Source organism: Somniosus microcephalus, chromosome 5 (assembly GCF_052327205.1).
Source record: "Somniosus microcephalus isolate GS21.2 chromosome 5, FLI_Smic_1.0, whole genome shotgun sequence".
In the NCBI taxonomy this organism is placed as follows: Eukaryota; Metazoa; Chordata; class Chondrichthyes; order Squaliformes; family Somniosidae; genus Somniosus; species Somniosus microcephalus.
Window position 1 is genome coordinate 123,501,804 of NC_140991.1, and position 23,925 is coordinate 123,525,728.

The window sequence follows — 23,925 nt, forward strand, 5'->3', positions numbered from 1 at the left end:
TTCCCACCCGCCCCAAGACGAGTCCCTGACCACCTCCCCCGCTCAAGTTCCTGACCTCCTTCCTGTGGCCAGGTATGTTCTGTCCACAAAACGCAGGACAAATCCAATCTGGCCAATTATCACCCCATCAGTTTACTCTCAATCATCAGCAAAGTGATAGAAGGTGTCATCGACAGTTCTATCAAGCGGCACTTACTCACCAATAACCTGCTCACGGATGCTCAGTTTGGGTTTCGCCAAGACCAATTTGCTCCAGACCTCATTACATGGACATGGACAGAAGAGCTGAATTCCAGAGATGAGGTGGCAGCATTTGACTGAGTGTGGCATCAAGGAGCCCTAGTAAAATGGGAATCGGGGAAAACTCTCCATTGGCTGGAGTCATACCTAGCACAAAGGAAAATGGTTGTGGTTGTTGGAGGCCAATCATCTCACCCCCAGGTCATCACTGCAGGAGTTCCTCAGGGCAGTGTCCTGAGCCCAACCATCTTCAGCTGCTTCATCAATGGCCTTCCCTCAATCATAAGGTCAGAAGTGGGGATGTTCGCTGATGATTGCACAGTGTTCAGTTGCATTTGAAACTTCTCAGATAAAGAAGCAGTCCATGCCCACATGCAGCAAGACCTGGATAACATTTAGGCTTGGGCTGAAGTAACATTCGCACCACACTAGTGTCAGGCAATGACCATCCCCAACAAGAGAGAGTCTAACCACCACCCCTTGACATTCAACGGCATTACCATCGTCAAATCCCCCACCATCAACATCCTGAGGGTCACCATTGACCAGAAACTTAACTGGACCAGCCGCATAAATACTGTGGCTACAAGAGCAGGTCAGAGGCTGGGTGTTCTGCGGCGAGTGACTCACCTCCTGACTCCCCAAAGCCTTTTCACCACCTACAAGGCACAAGTCAGGAGTGTGATGGAATACTCTCCACTTGCCTGGATGAGTGCAGCTCCAACAACACTCAAGAAGCTTGACACCATCCAGAACAAAGCAGTCCGCTTGATTGGCACCCCATCCACCACCTTAAGCATTTACTCTTTCCACCATCGGCGCACCGTGGCGACAGTGTGCACTATCTACAAGATGTACTGCAGAAACTCGCCTAGGCTTCTTCGACAGCACCTCCCAAACCTGCGATCTCTACCACCTTGAAGGACAAGGCAGCAGGCGCATGGGAACACTACCACCTCCAAGTTCCCCTCCAAGTTACACACCATCCTGACTTGAAAATATACCGCCGTTCCTTCATCGTTGCCGGGTCAAAATCCTGGCACTCCCTACCTAACAGCACTATGGGAGTACCTTCACCACACGGACTGCAGCGGTTCAAGAATGTAGCTCACCACTACCTTCTCGAGGGCAATTAGGAATGGGCAATAAATGCTGGCCTTGCCAGTGATGCCCACATGAATAAACTAAAAAAAAAATGGACACTGAGCCAAAGAGGAAGATATTAGGAGACATAGGAACAGGAGTAGGGCATTCAGCCCCTTGAGCATGCTCCACCAATCATTTAGATCATGGCTGATCTGTACCTCAACTCCATTTACACGCCTTAGCTCCATATCCCGTGATACCCGAACCGAACAAAAAAATCTATTGACATCAGGCTTGAAAGTTCCAATTGGGCCAGTATTCACAGGCTTTTTGGGCAGAGAATTCCAGATTTGTACTACCTTTTGTGTGGAAAAAGTGCTTCCTGATTTCTCTCCTAAATGGCCAGCTCTAATTTTAAGATTATATGCCTCGTTATTCTTGATACCCCCATCAGAGGAAATAGTTTCTCTGTATCTATCCTATCAAATCCTAAAGGACTACAAGCCAAGTCTTTGCAATCTTAGTTTAACCCTCAGAGCCCCAGTATCATTCTAGTGAATCTGTGCTGCACCCCTCCCTATCCTTCCTGAGGTGCGGTGCCCAAAACTGAACGCAGTACTCCAGATGGAGTCTGGTTAAGGCTTCATACAACTGAAGTATAACTTAGTCCCCTTTGTAATCCCTTGAGATAAAGACCAACATTCCAGCAGCCTTTTTGAGTGCTTTTTGTACCTCTCTACTAGCTTTAAATGGTTTATGTCCTTGGACTCCAAAATCTCTTTGCTCCTCTACAGTTCCTAGTTTCTCACCATTTAGAAAATACAATACCAAAAGCTTGATCAAAGAGGTGGGTTTTAAGGATGACCTTGAGAGAGGAGGCAGAGGGGTTTAGAGAGGGAATTCCAGAATATGAGCAATAGGTGGCTGAACTCTAGGCTGCCAAGGGAAGGGGTGATGCACAAGATGCCAGAGTTGGAGGAATGGAGAGTTTGGAGGAGAAGGAAGTTGTTGTAGGGTTGAACGCTGTTACAGAGATGGGGATGGGTGAGACCATGAGGTGATTTAAATATGAGGTTAAGAATTTTAAATTGGGAGAGCGGGAGCCAATGTAGGTCAGCAAGGACAGGCGTGATGGATGAGCCAAACTTGGTGGCAGATAGCACACAGGCAGCAGAGTTTTGGATGAACTGAAGTTCATGGAGGGTGGCGATGGATGTATGGCCAGACGAACATTGAAATAGTCATATCTGGAGGTAACGAAACATGAATAAAGGTTTCAGCAGCCAATGGGCTGAGGTTCAGGTGCAGGTGGCGATATTACGGAAGTGGAAGCCGGTGGTCTTTGTGATAGAGCATATGGATTCAGGAACTCAGCTCGGGTCGAATAGAAAGAAAGAACTTGCATTTGTATAGCGCCTTTCACGACATCCGGATGTCCCAAGGCACTTTACAGCCAATGAAGTACTTTTGAAGTGGAGTCACTTTTGTAATACAGGGAAACATGGCAGCCAATTTGCCCACAGCAAGGTACCACAAACAGCAATGAGAGAAATGACCAGATACTCTGTTTTTTTAGTGATGTTGGCTAAGGAAAAATATTGGCCAGGACACTGGCAGAACTCCCCTTTTCTTTGAATAGTGCTGTGGAATTTTTTATCGCCAACTGAGAGATCAGCTAGGGCTACGATTTAACATCTCATCCTCATAAGAACACCTGCAACAGTGCAACACTTCCTCAGTACTGTACTAAAGCGTCAGTCCAGATTATGTGCTCAAGTCCTGGTGTGGGGTTTGAATCCACAACTTTCTGACTCAGGCAAGAGTGCTTTAACTGAGTCAAGACTCAACAGTCCAAAGTTTGTGGTGGGGGCCGAAGACAATAGCTTCAGTCTTTCAAATGTTTAATTGGAGGAAATTGAAGTTGAACCAAGACTGAATGTTGTCGAAGCACTCTGGCAGCACAGAGGTAGTGGAAGGGTTGAGAGAGGTAATGAAAAGATAGACCTGGGTATGGTCAGAGTACAAGTGAAAGCTGACCTCATATCTTCGGATGATGTCGCCGGGGGCAGCATGTAAATGCTGAAGAGGAGGGGGCCAAGGATAGATCCTTGGGAATTCCAGAGATAATGATGCTGAGTTGGAAAGAGAAGCCATTACTGGACATGTTTTGGCTCCAATTGGATAGCTAAATGTGTAACTATGCGAAGGCAGTCCCATTGACTGGAAAATAGAGAAGAAGCGTTGTAGGAGGTTGGTTGCTGACCATGTCAAAGGCTGTAGAGAGGTTGAGGAGGAGGGAAAATGCACTACGGTCACAGTCCCAGAGGATGTCCTTCCCACAATAACGTCAAAAAATTACTTCAAACAGCTGAAGCCAGTTATTCACAATCAACTTGATTCAAAAAACATTATATAATTGTTGAATATTTGTAAGAGTTACTAGACTAATAATATTTAATTTGTGAACCGATAAATTGGTTTCTCAGCCCTTCTATATTTTTTAAGTGATTAGAATACTGTCAGAGAACACAACTTTTAGAGTGTAGTACATAATTAGATATGTAAGATGGCAAATGTTTTTATTTAATAGCACTGTACATTTACTGAAAGTCTTTGAAAAATAATAGATGACCCAAAATAGATGTAATGGCCTTGTAGTTATTTCAAGTAGTAGATGATTTTCACCAGTTGAATATTATAATTTACTTAACCATTAATTAGCAATTTTTTTGACAGATTCAAGGCACTTCTAATTGTGGTCCCAGCTGTGTTATGACACTGTTGACTATAACGGCCTAATAATTGTTTCTTCATTTTATTCTCAGGTGGAATGCAAAATATTATGCTGCATACCTTTAGTCTCGCCCGTTATACCTACATAATACTCTCTGGAATGCGCCATGCTAATGGAACACCAGTTGCTCGGATTTATAGCGATAACGAATTTGAAACCCCAGATGCTCAGGGACCTGTCATTAATATTAACGTGCTTGATGAGACAGGTGGCATTGTTGGTTACGCTAAGGTATGTCGTTAAATCTCATGTCACTATTTTATCTCATGGTTTCTGCTGTAAATCATTTATAGAATTGGTTGTAATTATACACTGCTTCTAAGAATATGGCAAATGACTTGAGTTCATGACCTGAATAAGCAGAAAACTGAAGGGAGAATTGTAGAAAGTTGCGCTGACATTTTGATGAATGGTTATACACCAGCAACCAAGGTGAGAAAATACATGAGGGAATACTTTGATGATAAAGCACTTTTGATGATAAATCCCACAGAAAAGCTTATACCCTCATACCCCTTTGTGTATCTTCTATATATATAAAGCGGTCGATCTGTCTGTCTGTCCTTCTGTCTGTCTGTCCTCGGGTGTGCGTCTGTCCGGCTATGCGCTCGAAAGTTATACCGCGTACCTACGCGTGCGTTACCTCCGAAGAAAGCTTACACTTCTGGGACGCTGGTAAGCGTATTTACTTTTCGGTCGGACGAAAATTGTTCGCGCCTTATGCAAAAAACCTTCAAAATTAAACTCATTATCTGCTAGCATTGATTGACTGACGTCAAAGATTCGACCAATCCTGTGCCGTCACGATTGACCAATCCTACAGTACGGTCCCCTGATGGTTGGCCAATCGGTGTGTGTGTGTGTGTGGGCGGGACTAATCGTTTTCATCTCGGGGATCTGGCAGCCATTGTTTCAGTGCCATGACTTCAGCTTCCAGCTCAAACTACTTTGAAAGTTAGTATCTCTTTTAAAAATAACATAAGATTTACCAAAAACGTTTTATAAGTACTTTCACTTTCATCTTTCAAGGTATTAAGTGTGTGTGTGGGCGGGACTAATCGTTTTCATCTCAGGGATCTGCCAGCCATTGTTTCACTGCTTGCAGCTCAAACTACTCTCCTTATCCAGCTTTGAAAAAGTTAGTATCTCTTTTAAAAATAACATAAGATTTACCAAAAACGTTTTATAAGTACTTTCACTTTCATCTTTCAAGGTATTAAAAGGTAGAAATGTTGCCCGCCAGCAGATTCACAGAGGGACACAGACAGGGCCCAAAGCCTGGCACTCGATTTAAACCGCCCAGCCCAAAACAGCCCTGGCAAAGCCAGGCTCCCCCCAGCTAGTTTAATCATATTGCACAGGGAAACCCACAGTGATAGTCTCTTGCAATTAAAGAGGTTTTGCCTCCGGGGTAAAGTGCCTTGCAAGTCACTGTACCATGGATGTCTAGATATCTAGTGGCATATTGCAAGTATAATTAAAATGTAAAAAGGTGGGTGGCAACTTATATAGTACCAACTATAGCTGCACATAGACTTTCCTTGGTGTGTTTGAGCAGAGATTTGGGAATCTGACTATTAACTGATATTGTATAAAATTCTCCAAATTGACAATGCTGACCCACTAAGAAAAATATGTCGTGAAGCAACACAAAATTAAATTGTAAACCATTTTTGTTTTCTTAACTTATGCTACAACATAATTTTTTTCTTTTGCTTATGAAGGGAACAATCGGGGAACAAGCCTTTAAGTGACAAATAGCAGTGCAGGCTGACTCATGGGTTTGGATACAACTAGACTTTCTGGGCTAGATTTTTGTGAAGCCGTCAGGCAGGGTTTCAGGCGTGTGGGGGGGGGGGGAAATCCCAAATTTGGGGGTCCCGACACCATCCCGCCCAAAACCTCGCCCCACGTGAGTTTCAGGGGCGGCGGGTACCCGCCCCGCACTGGGACCCACCGAAACCAGGCGGGAAGGGATTAGTGCCAATTAACTGCCTGTTAACAGTTTTTAGCCTAATCCCTATTTTGAGGGGTTTCGTGTGGGTTTCCCAACAGCTCCAAACCACGCCAGGTTAGAGCAGGCGGGCTGTCGGGTTGAAGGAGTTGGAGGGGTCACGATGTCGGTGCTCAGGTGAGTGATGGGTGCATGAGTGTAAAGGTAAGTGTGTTTGGTGTGTCTAAAGTGTGTAAAGAACTTTTACTTACCTGTACTTACCTTAACAGCCTTTCTTCCTGTAGCCGTCGGGAGTGCATCACTCAGCCGGAACTGAAAGCTGAATGGCTGCGATCTGTGAAAAGTAATAGCCGTCAGCTTTGAGTGCCAGTGACAGTTCTAACTGAGTCTGTGCAGAAGGACTCATGTTAGAACTCAGAGTGTCAGTGTTTCACAGCTTCAAACAGCTGTGAAACACTGATATTTCATCTGTCAAGAACTCTTGACAGATGAAATTGCAGTCATTGACGTCACCTGTTGCCGGGTGGCCCTTAATTGGCCTGCTGAGCCCGCTGGGCGGGCTCAACAAGGTCAATCAAGGGAAAATCGCGCAGATTGGCCGGACGTCGAAGTAGGCGGGTCAAAAACCCAAAAGGGGAAGTCCCGCCGCCTTCTCGACAGGTTCGGCAAAATCTACCCCTCTGTCCTGAAATAACTATTTTGTACATGGCAGCACTTCTCAGTGAAATACTTCATAGTAGGTAATATTCAGTGGACTAGTAATATAGATGCCTGGACTGATAATCCAGGAATCCCTATAGAAGATCAACAACAACGCAAAGCACCAGTATAATGAAGCCCATTTCACCAACAGATTTATTGTAGAGCGCACCAAAAACATGCTCAAGCAACGCTACCATTGTTTGGATCACATTCAGCTCTCTAACCTTAACTCGCTGAACAACTAGAACTTTTTAAAGATGCTGATATTCTGTAAGAACATTGGGATTGATTCCCTGACAACAATGCTTATCAAGGGCACCAGACGAATCTTTAACTTTTCACTTTAACTCCTCATCAAGGAACTGTCTTTACCACCAGTCTATGCCTTGGAGTTAATGTTGCCTGAATTTGGCTTGCTGAACCATCTTGCATCAACCAATTTGGATTAATTTAGCAGTTACACTACCAACATTCCATTAGGAGACACACAAGCTACTGAGTGAATGAGTTCACCCATTCTTGGCAAATCATTAAAGAAGAAGCCAAGCCATAGTCATGAGCTAACATTTCTTTATTAACCTCATGATTATAATTGGGAGCAATTAAAGCTTAGACATTGAGTATGCAAATTGTTTCATAGATAGGGTTAACTAATTGGTGGAATTATTTTATGATTAAAGTCTTTACAGTATATAGCTGACAAATTAACACTATAAGGTAGCCAGTCTAGTGGAGCTGGTTGCCTCGTCATCCCCTAGAATGATGGTGATAGCCTCCTGAAACAGAGTGATTAACTTCTATCCGTAGAGGTAATATTTGTTCCCCCTTGAGTTCTCTACTCTTGGGTAAAGCCACCTTACACACTAGTAGCGGTATTTGCACTAGCTGACTTAAGCTTGTGTATCTAGGCTGGTGTATTGTGTCCAGTTCTGGGCACCACACTTTAGGAAGGATGTCAAGGCCTTGGAGAGGGTGCAGAGAAGAGTTACTAGAATGTTCAAAGATGGCCTCTATCTGCACTGTGGGGTTTCTGTGATTCTGTGAATGTTACCATGGATAAGAGACTTCAGTTATGTGGAGAGCTAGAAAAGCTGGGATTGTTCTCCTTAGGTTAAGGGGAGATTTAATAGAGATTTTAAAATTATACATGGGTTTTGAGTAAATAAGGAGAAATTGTTTCCACTGGCAGGTGGGTTGGTAACCAGAGAACACAGATTTAAGATAATTGGCAAAAGAACCAGAGGGGAGATGATGAGAAATTTCTTTACTTAGCGAGTTGTTACGATCTAGAATGCACAGACTGAAAGAGTGGCCTAAGAAGATTTAGTAGTGACTGTCAAAAGGGAATTGGATATATATTTAAAAAGGACATTTTTTATTTTATTTATTTCATTTCTAAATCAGCAGAAAATAGGCTTCTTGTTGTTAATTTTTAAATACCATGTCCTGGATCTTTTACTGCTGGCTGACCGTTCTTCTGGCATAAAATCAGATAGCTGGTGTTCCAAAATGGGCAGGAGTTCCATCCCACCTGAACTCCACCTACTTTGTATCCTGACGTATTTTCTGAGAGGCAAGGCCAACAGCAATGGATGCACCCAGCTCAAACAGAGGGGCGCTTCATTCAAATATTAATTTGGAAGTGTATCCATCCTACAATTTATTACTCACCGTTCTAGTACATATAAAAATGATTTAGATCTGATATTTTATGAAATGGGTGCCCAGGGTTGCTAGGCAGTGGTAAGTATTCAGAAGGTCATAGAAAGAACACAGTCATGTAAAATTAAGTGCATTTCTAGCCAGTTCTTAACTTTTTCATTTTTTTTTGTTTTCCCTGCTGGTACTTGGGTTCACTTGAATCTTTGTGTTAATTGTTATAAATTATTTATATTTTGCCCCCACACCAAGGAACAAAAAAGGCATGAGAGATGCTCAGTGCCCACCCATAAATACCTGCAAACTGGCATCTTAGAGTCACAGAGTCATAGAGTTATACAGCACAGAAAGAGGCCCTTCGGCCCATCGTGTCCGCGCCGGCCATCAAGCCCTGTCTAATCCAATCCCATTTTCCAGCATTTGGTCCGTAGCCTTGTATGCTATGGCATTTCAAGTGCTCATCCAAATGCTTCTTGAATGTTGTGAGGGTTCCTGCCTCTACCACCCTTTCAGGCAGTGAGTTCCAGATTCCAACCACGCTCTGGGTGAAAAAGTTTTTCCTCAAATCCCCTCTAAACCTCCTGCCCCTTACCTTGAATCTATGCCCCCTTGTTATTGACCCCTCTACTAAGGGGAAAAGTTCCTTTCCATCTACCCTATCTATGCCCCTCATAATTTGTACACCTCAATCAGGTCCCCCCTCAGCCTTCTCTGCTCCAAGGAAAACAACCCCAGCCTGTCCAGTCTTTCTTCATCGCTGAAGCGCTCCAGCCCAGGTAACATCCTGGTAAATCTCCTCTGCACCCTCTCCAAAGCAATCACATCCTTCCTATAGTGTGGTGACCAGAACTGCACACAGTACTCCAGCTGTGGCCTTACCAGCGTTTTGTACAGCTCCATCATAACCTCCCTGCTCTTATATTCTATGCCTCGGCTAATGAAGGCAAGTATCCCATATGCCTTTTTAACCACCTTATCCACCTGTTCTGCTGCCTTCAGGGGTCTATGTACATGTACACCAAGGTCCCTCTGATCCTCTGTCTTTCCTAGGGTCTTACCATTCATTGTGTATTCCCTTGCCTTGTTAGTCCTCCCAAAATGCATCACCTCACACTTTTCAGGGTTAAATTCCATTTGCCACTGTTCCGCCCATCTGACCAACCCATCTATATCGTCCTGTAGCCTGAGGCTTCCCTCCTCGCTATTTACCACCCCACCAATTTTTGTGTCATCTGCGAACTTACTGATCATACCTTTTACATTCTCATCCAAATCATTAATGTAGACCACAAACAGCAGTTCACTTCAGACAGAGGTGAACAAATCTCACTTTGGCAGACGATTTGGACATGTAGAGGCTCCCATTTGGAAAAGACACTGGAATAGCAGACCCAATGGCATCAGTAATATATGGAAATGCTTGACTAATCATGATTTTGTATGTTACCTCAGAAGCACCCAGTTATAGTATATCTTGTTTTTAGTGGCACTATATATGAAAGAAGTATGTCAGGGTAATCAACAGCAGTGTACCCACTAAGATGGCATCAACTATATCTATAGGCCCTGGCACACTACCTGACAATAACCATGGGGAACTGTCTTCAGAGTCTGGGCCATCAGAGAGCCAGATGCAGAGCTGTGCATCTGCTGCAGGGACATCTGCAGCTACCATGCAGAATACAGCTGGCACCTGCAGTGATAGTAATAGTTAGCTATGGTCGGAAATTTGACTCCACCAACGTGCAGGCATTTTGCAAAGCTGACCTATGTGGATAGCGCTTTGGAGTGGCGCAGAGGACTAACCTCATTTCTGCAGCTCTCAAATATGGTTGCATGCTGGGCTGCTTTAATACTTTCCTGAAGACTCGTGTCTGTCTTTTTGGGTCTTTTTTCCCTTCATCTTTTCTTGTCCCTTAGCCCCCTGCCCCTTCAGTGTCAGCAAAGGCTGTTTGCGGTTCTCCAAATCCTCACAAAATTTTTGTTCTCCCTATTATGACACTTATGTTACATCCCGCTCCCCCCCCCCCCCCACCGCAACCCATCTGTCTAAATTGCACTAATGTGGAATTTTCCTCTTCCGCCACTTGTAAATTCCCTACATTTGTTCTCATTTGCACCTGACTTTATGCTAATAAGCTGACCTCGGAAAATTGTACACCCCACTTCCATTTGGGTTTGTCTGCAACCCGCCAATAACAGTCTGTATCTAAATTATACTAAAAGTGAAAAATGCAGACCAATAACACTGAAACAAAGTCACTTGCAACCTAGTTGATAACGTGATTTTGTGAAAACACCATCACTCTTTACTGCTACAGGTCGACAAACTGGCAAATTTGTACAACGTCCATCTTCGCACTGGCTGCTTTTGTAACACCGGAGGCTGTCAGCGACACCTAGGAATCAGCGATGAAGATGTCAAAAAGAACCTGAAGGTAGTGTTGACTGCATACTTCAGCACAGAATACTGTACTTTATCCCCTTATGTTTTGGTGTTCATTCAGAAAGATTTATCATTGTGATACTGGATGGAAGTATTTGCTACTTTTCATCTCATCACAGCAGAATGCACTCAATTAATCCTCCTGCAGGAGGTCTACTGTGCTGCCAAACCAGCTTGCTTGATCTTCAGGCAAGATTGAGTTAATGTTTCATACCATGTGCCTGATTGATTTTGACTTCAGAAAACCCTTCAAAGAAAACTAAACTGAAAGGTATTTACAATCTGGGCGAGAAATAGGGAATTTTTAAATAATTCTAATCTAGATCATTCAAATGTGAGCATCTTAAGTTAATACTTTACTGGCCTTTTGCTTATACACAGCAGCATGCAAGAGATGTTGGGAGTTGTATTTTCCTTGGTGAACTATAGCACCTGGACATTGGTTTAAGAATTTTGAATATCTTGGGTAATTTGCCAGTACATGCAAAATATCATTCACGACTGTTTCTATGGTTCCAGTGGGTAGCCATTCATGCTTTACAATAATTGTATTTTTCAGATTTATTTTGTTTTCATTGTTTGAGTGAATGTGATTTTTCTCTTGCCCATCTCAACAAACTAACACACAAGATAAACAAGATGTATAAAAGATTATAACCTGAACACAAACAATGCTGATCATCTATCTCATCTATTGATCAGTATTATGTATTAGAGTACATACCAAGATTAGGCCTGCCCACTGTAGTGTATGTAACTGTTCTACCTTTAAGAGAACTATTGTATGTAACCGTCCACCTTTAAGAGAACTATTTTAGGTGTGGCACTACTTTATCCTGGCTGCTGTATACTGTAATACCGACGGTGACCACACCGGTATATAAGTGCTGTGGCAGAATTTATTGGGCAGATTCGCCCTGACCTTCGAATGGTAAAGTCCTGTTTAAGTTACTCTTGTAGTCTGTGTATTACTTCGCTATACAACCCACAGACTTTACAGTGGCGACGAGTTCGATCTTACCCTGCGGCAACAATACTTCTGAAGAAGTAAACGAGCGTCGAGAAGAGGCACCCGCCCTCGTCGTTTTGCTGAGAGAAAACTCGAGTCTGCAGACCAAGAAAGGAGGAAGATTTCAAACACGAAGTCTTCCATCAGCAACAGGCATGGATTGTCCCTTCTGCCACGGTGGTGAGTGAGCCGATCAACACGAGAGGCAAGTCGGCCACGGTGACTGTGAGTAAAGGGAAAATAGAAACAAATAAACGGAGGATAAGGGCGGTGCACTCGACCACGGTCGAGGGGGAAAGGAGCCGGACAGAAGTCGGGCCCAGAGGCGCTGAGACTGGGGCAGCGTGGAGCAGAAGCCGCGGTACAAGCGGGCTGGGGAGCGTCGTGAGACGACTAGACCGCGACGGCGAAAAAGGCCGGACAACTACCGCGACCACGAGGCGCTGCGACCGGGATCGTAAGGCGCGGGAAGATATAAAAATAAATAAGCCACGGAGAACTCAGCCGCAGCCGGGGAGGAAAGCACCGGACTGCGAGAGGGCTGGGAGGCGCGATTGGAGCGAAAAAGGCTGGGCACCTACCGAAGCCGCGAGGCGCTGCGACCGGGATCATAAGGCGCGGAGGCAATAAATAAATAAATAACGAAATAACCCGCGAAGAATCAGCCGCAGCCGGGGAGGAAAGGACCGGACTGTGGGAGGTCTGGGAGAGGCGTTTAAAGCCGCTGAGGGAGAGCCGCGCGAGCGGGAGAGACAGAGCCCGAGAGAGAGCGAGCGAGAGCCGAGCGAGCGGGAGAGACAGAGCCCGAGAGAGAGCGAGCGAGAGCCGCGCGAGCGGGAGAGACAGAGCCCGAGAGAGAGACCGAGCGAGGTTCCGGCCAGCGGCTTGCAGCAGCTGCCGTGAAGGACCAGGAGCTGGATCTGTCCGACGCCAACTGGTTGTCCCCAGCGCCGGTTGCCCCTGCCGAAAAGAAGGGGGGGGGGAACAAGGAACGCGATCGGCTTTTCTAGCGCGCGCTTCAGAATAAACTGAAGCCAGCGCACAGGCTACAAACCCCGTAAACCAGTGGTCGTCGCCCGAGGGCAAAGCTTACCCCTCCCACCAGAGGAAGAAGTCAAGAGCGGGAAACCGCCATTTTGCCAGTAGGCGGGGAAGAAGACAAGCGCGGGAAACCGCCATTTTTGAAAAAAAAAAGAAAAAGTTAAAGAGAAATCCTGTTGTTTCGCAGAAAGATAGTGAGAGATAGTGAAGATGCCTAAGCATGGTAACATCAACAACTTCGATGCCGAGGTGGAAGATTGGGCCACGTACGTAGAACGTATCGAGATATATTGTGAGGCCAATAAAATAGAAGATGATGATAAAGCTATAACCTTGCTAAACTCGATGGGCGCGAAGACATACGGGTTATTGAAGCATCTTCTATCACCAGCTAAACCGGCGGATCAGACTTTCGATAATATTGTTGCTGTTCTGAAGGATCACTTGAACCCCACACCGCTGATGTTGGCGGAACGATTCAAATTTTATGCGAGAACGCAACGGAAAGAGGAAAGCAACGCGGAATACTTGGTCGAACTGCGTAGACTAGCGAAATATTGCCAGTTTGGAGGAAATCTGACAGAGGCATTGCGAGACAAGTTCGTGTGCGGGTTGTCGAAGGAAGGAACGCAAAAGCGACTACTCGAAGAGAACGACCCTACACTTGAGAGGGCTGTCCTTATTGCAGCATCGCACGAAGCCGCAGCGAAAGGAACTGCGGAAATGCGGCTAAAGGCAGCGGTACTCAGTGTGGATCAAATTACTTCGGGTACAACGAAATGTTATCGTTGTGGGAAGACAACACACGACCAGAACCAATGCTGGTTTAAAAACCAGGAATGTAGAAAATGTGGCAAACTGGGTCACATAGCTAAAGTATGCCGGTCAGGAAAGAAGACCAACAACCAAAAAAAGCCATCACAGGGAAAGTACAACAAAGTACACAAGGTGGCTGAGAAGAGTTCAGACGAACAGAATTCGGATTCAGACCCAAACGACCAGGAACTGGGTAGTCTGAGAATTCACAATGTGAGTAAGAAAGCTGACCTACAAACTATCTGGGTCATGCTAAAAATAGCCAGAGTCCAAGTGAAAATGGAGTTGGACACTGGATCAGCCCTATCAGTCATAAATCGAAGGGATTACAACCGGCTATTCTCACATATACCCTTGAGAGATACCAAGTTCGTATTGCAGACATACATGGGGCATAAAGTATACCCCATGGGGAAGATAAGAGTCAAGGTGAGAGACAGGGGCAAAGAACACCCAGGAATGGACTTATATGTACTACCTGAGGGAGGACCACCACTTCTAGGACGGGAGTGGATCAAGAAAATAGACATGGAATGGCACTACCTAAAAGCAATAACGAGTGAGGACTCGGTGCAGACAATCAGCTCAGACTCTGAAACGGATGACGATAAGACCAGCCCAAGTATGAAAGACAAGGCTAAAATGGACTTGCTGACTGAGGTTGGAAAAACGAAGGCGTGCATAAAGGCTTATGCGCCAGAGGAGAACAAAGTTTCAGAACAGAATTCCACTGAACAACAACAACATAGTTTGACAGAGAATTCTGAGTCTGTCCAGTTTACAGACATATACATTACTGAGGAACACCGGGCTCGAACTCAACTTTATTTCAAATTACAACAGCAATTAGAACAATTGAGTCGCCGTCTTGAGCAAGAGACAACAGCAATGAAAAAGTTCTTGGACACAGAGTGGGAGAATCTGGAAAGACAACAGAAGCAGCTGAGGGAGAAAATGGAGCAGGAGCACACAAACCGTCTGCGCGAGGAGGCCAAACGAATCAAAGCTGATTCGGTCTCTGAAGGTGCGTGCTCTAATCTGGTGGAGCAAGATGTTCAGCAACTGAAGGCGCTTGTTAGCAGGTTGCAGGCAGAAAAGGCTGATTTGGTCGCCATGAATTCCGAGCTCCTACTGAAGTCGGGTGCAGCATCACCGGACGATTCAATTGTGGAAATTCGAATGGTGGGGGCTGCGGATAATGGCGAAGTAGAAACAGCAAAGGAGCCCCAGGGCAAGGTTCTAAACAGCCCTGCAGCTAATGGGAAATGGATGATGGCAGAAGAGTTAACAGTCAGCCAACTCCTCCAGGGCAAGGTTATAAACAGCCCTGCAGCGAATGGGAAAGGGATGATGGCAGAAGAGTTAACAGTCAGCCAACTCCTTCATATGCTGAGGGACAAGACTCTGAAATGGGAAAAACTTGAACACGAGCCTCAATCTTCAAAGAAAAGGGGTTCGGAGCTCTCAAAAGTTATTGAAATAGCTGAAGTGGCAACACAGACGGAGAAGACTGCAGCAGAGCAGCCCTTGGATGCCAAAAGTACGCTGACTCACGTCAATGTAGAACAACAGAATGCTGAAACAGCTACTTCAGTAGAGGGATTGAATAGTCCGATCAATCAATCTCCGAAGGAAGTTGAAGTATTGAAATCACAAATGAGGTCATTAGTAAAAGACTTGCTGAAAGCCCAGAAAAAGCTGGATGAAGCGGAACACATGAAGAAGTCTCTTCAGGAAAGATGTCTGGATTTGGAACAAAAGCTGGCTAACGTCCAGCTGGGTAAGGAGGAAATAGAAGACCCTCTCGCTGGCCTAGCTCAGGACGACACCGAATATTACCATGATCTGTTGAGTGACACTGAATATTACGAGGACCTGGTCTGCCCAGCTTGTGCCGAGAACTCCCAAAGTGCCGAAATCAGGATGAATCACTTAAAGTCTAAGGAACATAGGGAGATGGTGGCGTTACAGCTGGCAGCTGACAATGGAGCCCCGAGAGTCTCCAAGAAGCAAAAAAGGAAAAGACGAAGCAGAAGATGATAACCATCTGAACCATTATTACCTCTACCCGATCACACACGTGGTCCCCCGAACGGAGCCAAATCAGTTGGAAAGTAGGAATATTTCCCAAGGCAATCCAACTGTTTTTTGTTTGTTTTAAAAAAGTCAGCAATGCTGGTTCAGAAGTGATGGAAGTAAAGCTGTTAAGTCTAGGGAAGGACTATGGGAGGAGTCCCTCTAGCAAGGTGACCCGACTACACCACGGAGGCGTGGTCCGGACCGAGTCAAGAAGATCAGAGACTGAATCTGTGAACTGTTTCCCACAGAGACTGAATCTGTGAACTGTTTCCGCAGAGACTACCTCTGTGAACTGTTGTAACATGAAGTTGGATATGTTATGATGTTATGTTAATGGGGAATAAGTATGTTGTAAGCTAAAAAGGGAGGATTGTAGTGTATGTAACTGTTCTACCTTTAAGAGAACTATTGTATGTAACCGTCCACCTTTAAGAGAACTATTTTAGGTGTGGCACTACTTTATCCTGGCTGCTGTATACTGTAATACCGACGGTGACCACACCGGTATACAAGTGCTGTGGCAGAATTTATTGGGCAGATTCGCCCTGACCTTCGAATAGTAAAGTCCTGTTTAAGTTACTCTTGTAGTCTGTGTATTACTTCGCTATACAACCCACAGACTTTACACCCACTACTGTTACTACCCATATATTTAAATAACCCTTCTTCCCAACCTTGCATTATTGTTGAACCTAAGCTGGGAAGTTATCCTGCTTCCAAGCATCTGCCATTGCCCATCTGAATAAGAGTGCCACTGATGAACTTGGCCAGTTTTTAATCATCCTCCTTTCTATATCCTCCCCACACTGTGAGAGTATTTTCAAGCTTGTTGGATTCTAGGGAAACTAAGCACATACATGACATTGCACATCATTACATAGTCTCATAGTTCTGGATTGTATTGTTACACCATCACAGAGGGATTATGCAGGAAACTTTGCCAAATGTTCATGGAGCCAGTTTTGGTCACTTTGTCTGCCCCATTTGTGCACAAAATGAGGCAGTAGCAGTCAAGAAATCTAGTGACATTTAGTCCCACCCACTTTATACAAGTTTTTGTGGCGGGGGTTGGGATTTTCCAGAGCCAGAGAGCTCCTGTGTAAAGCAGGCAGAAGCTTCATTTTGTTATGCAAGAGGGCAGAGAAGGGTACCGTACCATTTTCCGGGCCATGGGTGTGCTGAGTACCGAGTCTTCAACAACGTTGCCTGTACTGGTCCATGGTTAAGCACTCTCTCAGCACTGCACTGGGGTATCAGCCTAGATTATGTGGCCAAGTCACTGGACTGGGACATGAACCCACAACCTTCGAACTCAGGGGCGAGCATGTTACCACTGAGCCGCAGCTGACATGTAATGCCACGGAGATTGACTATTAGAATAACAAAATACGTGACCCTCTCATTATGGGATAAATTCACTCACAAGTTAGCAGTCTCTGGAAAGAACAGTGGCAGATGAAAATTGTTGAACAGAATACTAAACTTTTCTAATTTTTTCCAACAGGCAGGCCATGTCTGTGGCGATTCTTTGGATATGATTGATGGCTGCCCCACTGGTTCAGTCCGAATATCCTTTGGTTACATGTCCACGTTTGATGATGCACAGACATTTTTAAAGTTTATTATAGATTGTTTTGTTAAGCAGCCAGTTTGCTTTGACAAACACACCCTGTCTAAGCTAACAAGGTGTGGAACAATGAAGGAGAGTGATGAATCGTGGGCAGAGAATCTCACAGATGAAAAAAACATAACAAAAGAAGTCTCTTCAGAAATTGCTGCAACACACAATTCTGCCAGAGTTGAGGTTCCTCTAAATCAGCACTTTCCAGACAATCAGTCAGAGTTGAACAAAAACCCAGAGACTTCTAAAATAATCTACTATGATCGTGAGTCAGTAACACTCGCCAACATCTACTTGTACCCAATCAAGTCCTGTGCTGCTGTTGAGGTGGGTATGGAGTTATTTTTCTTATCAATGCCACAATATTGTGAAGATCTCTGATTGTCACTCATTGCTGTTGTTTCACCAGTAATTATAATCCAGACTTAATGTAGTTGACATAACAAATACTTTACTCATAAGGGCCATTTGCAGTCTTGTCATCCTAGAAGATAACAACAATAAGTCCCCCCGTGCCACCCGCCCCACCCCCCGCCTTCTTATATGGCCACCCTTTCTTATTTGGAAAATTTTTGGCTTTCCATGGTGACATTCCTCCAGGTTCCCACATTTGGGGTCGAAAAATAATACCGACAATTTGTGGGCAGCCAGAAGCCTTTTACTCTCTGCTAGCGCACGACACTCTGGCTTTCTACTCACCCAACCCATGGAACTCCCAGCATGTCATGCACTGTGCACCAAGAGTGCCTGAAAAGTATGTAAATGTGCTCACCTTGCATTATGGGGCGCAGTTAGCATAAATAACTCTTGATAAGTGATGGCCATTTTGTAAAAACTGAATTATCAGCTCCTGTAACTGTAGCGTCTGTGCAAAGCAAAACCACTTTGCACCAACACTGCAGTTGTCATGTAAATGCACCCATATAGTTATCAGAGAACTAATTGCCCCATCAATTCTCTGCTAACATTAAAAACAGAAGTTTGAAAAGTTTCATTGCAGAAGCTGAGAAGCTGAAGTGGTGTGAGATGACTTCTTGGAATTGAAAGGAAAAACAATTTAAAATCACAATCTAAGTGAAAATGGCAGGTGGAATGGCAACAGTCACTGAGAGTTACATATTGCCCACAACCCCCACCCCAAATACAGCCTGCAACCTTGGCGGCTACTTTGTCTGCCACATCACACAATGCCATCAACCATATATATTCCATTGAGAAATAAAAATTCCACAGGAAAAGTGATCCATCTGTGGCTAACTAAAGAAGTTAAGGATAGTATTAGATTAAAAGAAGATGCTTATAATGTTGCAAAGAATAGTAGTAAGCCTGAGGATTGGGAGAGCTTTAGAAACCAGCAAAGGATGACCCAAAACTGTATTAAAAGGGAAAAAATAGAATATGAGAGTAAAATAGCAAGAAATATAACAACAGATTGTAAGAGCTTCTACAAGTATGTAAAAAGGAAGAGAGCAAAAGTAAGCATTGGTCCCTTAAAGGCTGAGATAGGTGAAATTATAATGGGGAATAAGGAAATGGCAGAGACATAAAACAAATATTTTGTATCTGTCACCACAGTAGAAGACACAAAAAGCATACCAAAAATAGTGGGGAACCAAGGGGCTAATGAGAGTAATTAATATCAATAGAGAAAAAGTACTAGAGAAACTAATGGGATTAAAAGCCAACAAATCCCCTGGACCTGAGGGCCTAGATCCTAGGGTTCTAAAAGAGGTGGCTGCAGATATAGTGGATGCATTGATTGTGATCTTCCAAAATTCTCTAGATTCTAGAATGGTCCCAGGGGATTGGAAGGTAGCAAATGCAACTCCACTATTCAAGAAAGGACAGAGAGAGAAAACAGCAAACTACAGGCCAGTTAGCCTGACATCAGTTGTTGGAAAAATGCTGGAATCCATTATCAAGGAAGTGGTAATAGGGCACTTAGAAAATCATAATATGATTAGGCAGAGTCCACATGGTTTTATGAAAGAGAAATCGTGTTTAACAAATTTAAGAGTTTTCTGAGGATGTAACTAGCAGGGTAGATAAAGGGGAACCAGTGGATGTAGTAGATTTAGATTTCCAAAAGGCATTCATTAAGGTGCCACATAAAAGGTTGCAACACAAGGTAAGGGCTCCTGAAGTTGGGGGTAATATATTAGCATGGGTAGAGGATTGGTTAATGGACAGAAAACAGAGACAGAGGGGATGTAAAAGAGGAGGGGGTGTCGCAATATTAATCAAGGAGTCAATTACTGCTGTAAGGAGGGATGATATCTTAGCAGGTTCCTCTAATGAGGCCATATGGGTAGAACTTGATGCGCTATCAATTACTCATAAAAGACTGAGAGTTAAGAGAGTAACTAAAGGCTTTTATTAACAAAAGAATGAAGGTCTGCCTCGAGTGGTCGACCGGTCCAGAATACAAAGGGGCTGGGGAGCAGTCACCTTTATACTAGGACTTGTGGGAGGAGTCAGCCGAGGCATGTCCAGGCATGTACACAGTGGAATACAAACAGTGGTTTACCACATTCACCCCTTGTTTAAAATTGAGTCCGGCGGGGTGAAGTGTATTAAAAGTTAGTGTATTGGAGTCTCTCCGGAGGTCTTGTCTGCCGCTGTGATCGGCGTGGCGACAGCAGGGGTAGTGGAGCTTCCGGCGTCGAGTCCCGCGTAGGCTGTGGCACAGGCGTGTCGTCCTCGTAGATGTCGAGCGGGTCGCTGGGCCCAGGCCTGCCGTCTGCCGGGGCTGGATATCGGATCGTGGGGGGGGGTGGTAGTGAGTAGTGGGTTACTGCGGCCCCCGAGGGTGCAAGGTCTCTTATGGAGACTGTGTCCTCCCGCCCGTCCGGGTATGCAATGTAAGCATACTGGGGGTTGGCGTGGAGGAGGTCGACCCTCTCGACCAGGGGGTCCGTTTTATGGGTCCTCACGTGCCTTCTCAGTAGGACCGGCCCTGGGGACGTCAACCATGGCGGTAGCGATGTCCCCGATGTGGACTTCCTTGGGAAGACAAACATTTTCTCATGAGGGGTGGCGTTAGTGGCAGTGCAGAGCAGTGACCGAATAGAGTGGAGCGCATCGGGGAGCACATCCTGCCAGCGGGAGGTTGGAAGGCCCCTCGACTTTAAGGCTAGCAGGGCGGCCTTCCAAACTGTTGCATTTTCTCTTTCCACCTGTCCGTTCCCCCGGGGGTTGTAACTGGTGGTCCTGCTTGTGGCAATACCCCTAGTTAGCAGGTACTGACGGAGTTCGTCACTCATAAACGATGAGCCCCGGTCGCTATGGATATAGCTGGGGAAACCGAACAGGGTGAAGAGGTCGTTCAGACATTTAATGACCGTGGCACTGGTCATGTCCGGGCAGGGGATGGCGAACGGGAAACGGGAGTACTCGTCAATAATATTGAGGAAGTACACATTGCGGTCGGAGGAGGGGAGAGGCCCTTTAAAATCAACGCTCAGGCGCTCGAAGGGGCGAGTGGCTTTTATCAGGTGGGCCCTGTCTGGTCTATAAAAGTGCGGTTTGCACTCAGCGCAGACTTGGCAGTTCCTGGTCATGGTCCTGACCTCCTCAATAGAGTAAGGCAGGTTGCGGGCCTTGATGAAGTGGAAGAACCTGGTGACCCCCGGGTGGCAGAGGTCATTGTGGAGGACCCGCAGTCTATCGATCTGCGCGCTGGCGCAGGTGCCACGCGATAGCGCATCCGGGGGTTCATTGAGCTTCCCGGGCCGGTACAAGATCTCGTAATTGTAGGTGGAAAGTTCGATTCTCCACCTCAAGATCTTGTCATTTTTGATTTTGCCCCTCTGCTTGTTGTTAAACATGAAAGCAACTGAACGTTGGTCAGTGAGCAGGGTAAATCGTTTTCCGGCCAGGTAGTGCCTCCAATGACGCACAGCCTCCACAATCGCCTGGGCCTCCTTCTCAACAGCGGAGTGTCTGGTCTCCGGGCCTTGGAGGGTTCGTGAAAAGAAGGCCACGGGTCTCCCCGCCTGATTGAGGGTAGCGGCCAGGGCAAAGTCGGACGCGTCGCTTTCCACCTGGAAGGGGATGGATTCGTCCACTGCGTGCATGGTGGCTTTGGCAATGTCTTCCTTGATACGGTGGAAGGCTAAGCGGGCCTCTGCCGTCAAGGGAAAAGAGGTGGACTTGATCAGCGGATGGGCCTTGTCCGCATAGTAGGGGACCCACTGGGCGTAATAGGAGAAAAACCCTAGGCACCTCTTCAGGGCCTTGAGGCAGTGGGGCAGTGGGAGTTCCATAAGGGGACGCATCCGGTCGGGGTCGGGGCCGATGACTCCGTGTTCCACAACACAGCCAAGGATGGCGAGGCGGTTTGTGCGGAATATGCGCTTATCCTTGTTATATGTCAGGTTCAGGAGTTGGGTGGTGCGGAGGAATTTTTCGAGGTTTGCGTCATGGTCCTGCAAGTCACGGCCGCAGATGGTCACATTGTCCAGATATGGGAAAGTGGCCTGCAACGCATTTTGATCTACCATCCGGTCCATCTCCCTTTGGAAGACGGAGACCCCGTTGGTGACGCCAAAGGGAACCCTAAGAAAGTGATAGAGGCGGCCGTTTGCCTCAAAGGCAGTATACTGGCGGTCCTCAGGGCGGATAGGGAGCTGGTGGTACGCTGATTTCAGGTCAATGGTCGAGAAGACGCGGTACTGCGCGATCTGGTTGACCATATCAGCTATGCGGGGGAGTGGGTAGGCGTCCAGCAGGGTGTAGCGATTTATTGTCTGGCTGTAGTCGATGACCAGGCGCTGCTTCTCATCGGTCTTAACGACCACAACCTGGGCTCGCCAGGGGCTGGTGCTGCCCTCCATAATCCCTTCCTTCAGGAGCCGCTCCACTTCGGTTTTAATGAAAACCCTGTCCCCGGCACTGTATCGCCTGCTCTTTGTGGCGATGGGCTTACAGTCGGGGGTGAGGTTAGCAAACAGGGGGGGGGGGGGGGGGTGATTCTGAGTGTGGAGAGGTTGCACCTGGTGCGCGGCGGGCAATTTGGGAGCTGCTGGCTGCGGACTGTGAGTGGGGGTAGGGGTCCACCGTACGCCATCGTAACACTTTTAAGGTGGCACTGAAAATCTAACCCCAGCAGGACGGCAGCACAGAGGTCGGGCAGGACCAGAAGTTTAAAATGATCGTACACGGTCCGTCTACTACGAGTGTCACTACGCAGTAGCCGCCGATGTCCGCCGACTGGGACTCGGAGGCCATAGAAATCCGCTGGTGCGCAGGCAGGACTGGGAGAGAGCAACGCCGCACCGTGTCGGGGTGGATGAAGCTCTCTGTGCTCCCAGAGTCAAAAAGGCAGATTGTATCGTGGCCATTTACCTTAATGTCCATTGTGGAACTGGCCAGCTGGTGCGGTCTCGCTTGGTCCAGTGTAACGGATGCCAGCGTAGGGGTCGGTGTGTCGCTGCGGGTATCAGATGAGGCGGTGTTGGGGGCCTGCTGCGTTCCGGCTGTCGTCCAAGATTGCGGCGTCCATGATCCCCATGTGGCTGGAGGCGTCCAAAATGGCTGCTGTACCGGTGGTTCGCACATGGCCGGGGAGGCCCAAGATGGCGGCCCGCATGGCCCACACGCGGCGCTGCTGGGGTTCGGGGTGGCTTTGGCCCTGCAGACGTTAGCGTAGTGTCCCTTCTTCCCGCAGCCCGAGCAGATCGCGTTTTTCGCCGGGCAGCGCGCTCTGGGGTGTTTTGCCTGGCCACAGAAGTAGCATTTCTGGCCTTGGGGCACTGCTGTCTGGCCTTGGGACACTGCTGCGGTAGTTGGGCCGTTGCTGGGGTGTGGCTGGGGTGGCACGGCGCTATGAGGCGGTCCTACCGTGTCCCAGGCTGTCATTCCCCGCGGCATCCCCGGTGCAGAGGAGTAGGCATCCATGCCCCGGTAGGCTGCATCCAATGATAGTGCGAGTTCAGAGGCCTTGTTGAGGTCGAGGTCACTCTGCTCCAACAGTCGCTGTCGGGTGTAATTGGATCTGTGGCCCGCTACAAAAGCGTCCCGGATAAGTTCCTCTGTGTACACGGCGGCCTTTACATCCTTACAACCACAGGCCCGGCCAAGCACAGACAGTGCCTGAAGGTATTCCACGGTCGATTCCCCAGGTTGTTGTTTACGACTCCCCAGAAGGTGCCTGGCGTACACTTCGTTCACTGGGCGCGTGTACTGGTCCTTGAGGAGCTTGATAGCGTCCGCGTACGAGGTCGCGTCTTGGATGACCGAGTACACTCGGTGGTTCACTTTGGAGGTCAGGACATCCAGTTTGTCCTCGTCCGATTTGATTGCTGCGGAGGCGGTCAGGAATTTTTTGAAACACTTAAGCCAGTGAGTAAACTTGGTGGATGAGTCCGCCTCCCGATGATCTAAGTCCAGGCATGCTGGTGTGAGGATCTTCTCCATTATAAAAATTTTGTTAATAAAATTGATGCGCTATCAATTACTCATAAAAGACTGAGAGTTA

The 23,925-nt window shown here is 46.5% G+C and overlaps 1 protein-coding gene across 2 annotated transcripts in view; it reads left to right on the plus strand.

Moving 5' to 3' along the window:
- The window catches only part of mocos (molybdenum cofactor sulfurase), a 489,344-nt gene that overhangs the window by 262,093 nt on the left and 203,326 nt on the right, over positions 1–23,925 (plus strand). For both annotated transcript variants that reach the window (XM_085988161.1, XM_085988162.1), the window contains exons 6-8: positions 4,152–4,351; positions 10,757–10,873; positions 17,331–17,774. In XM_085988161.1, the coding sequence (XP_085844287.1) occupies positions 4,152–4,351; positions 10,757–10,873; positions 17,331–17,774 (761 nt within the window). The remainder of the gene's footprint in view (positions 1–4,151; positions 4,352–10,756; positions 10,874–17,330; positions 17,775–23,925) is intronic.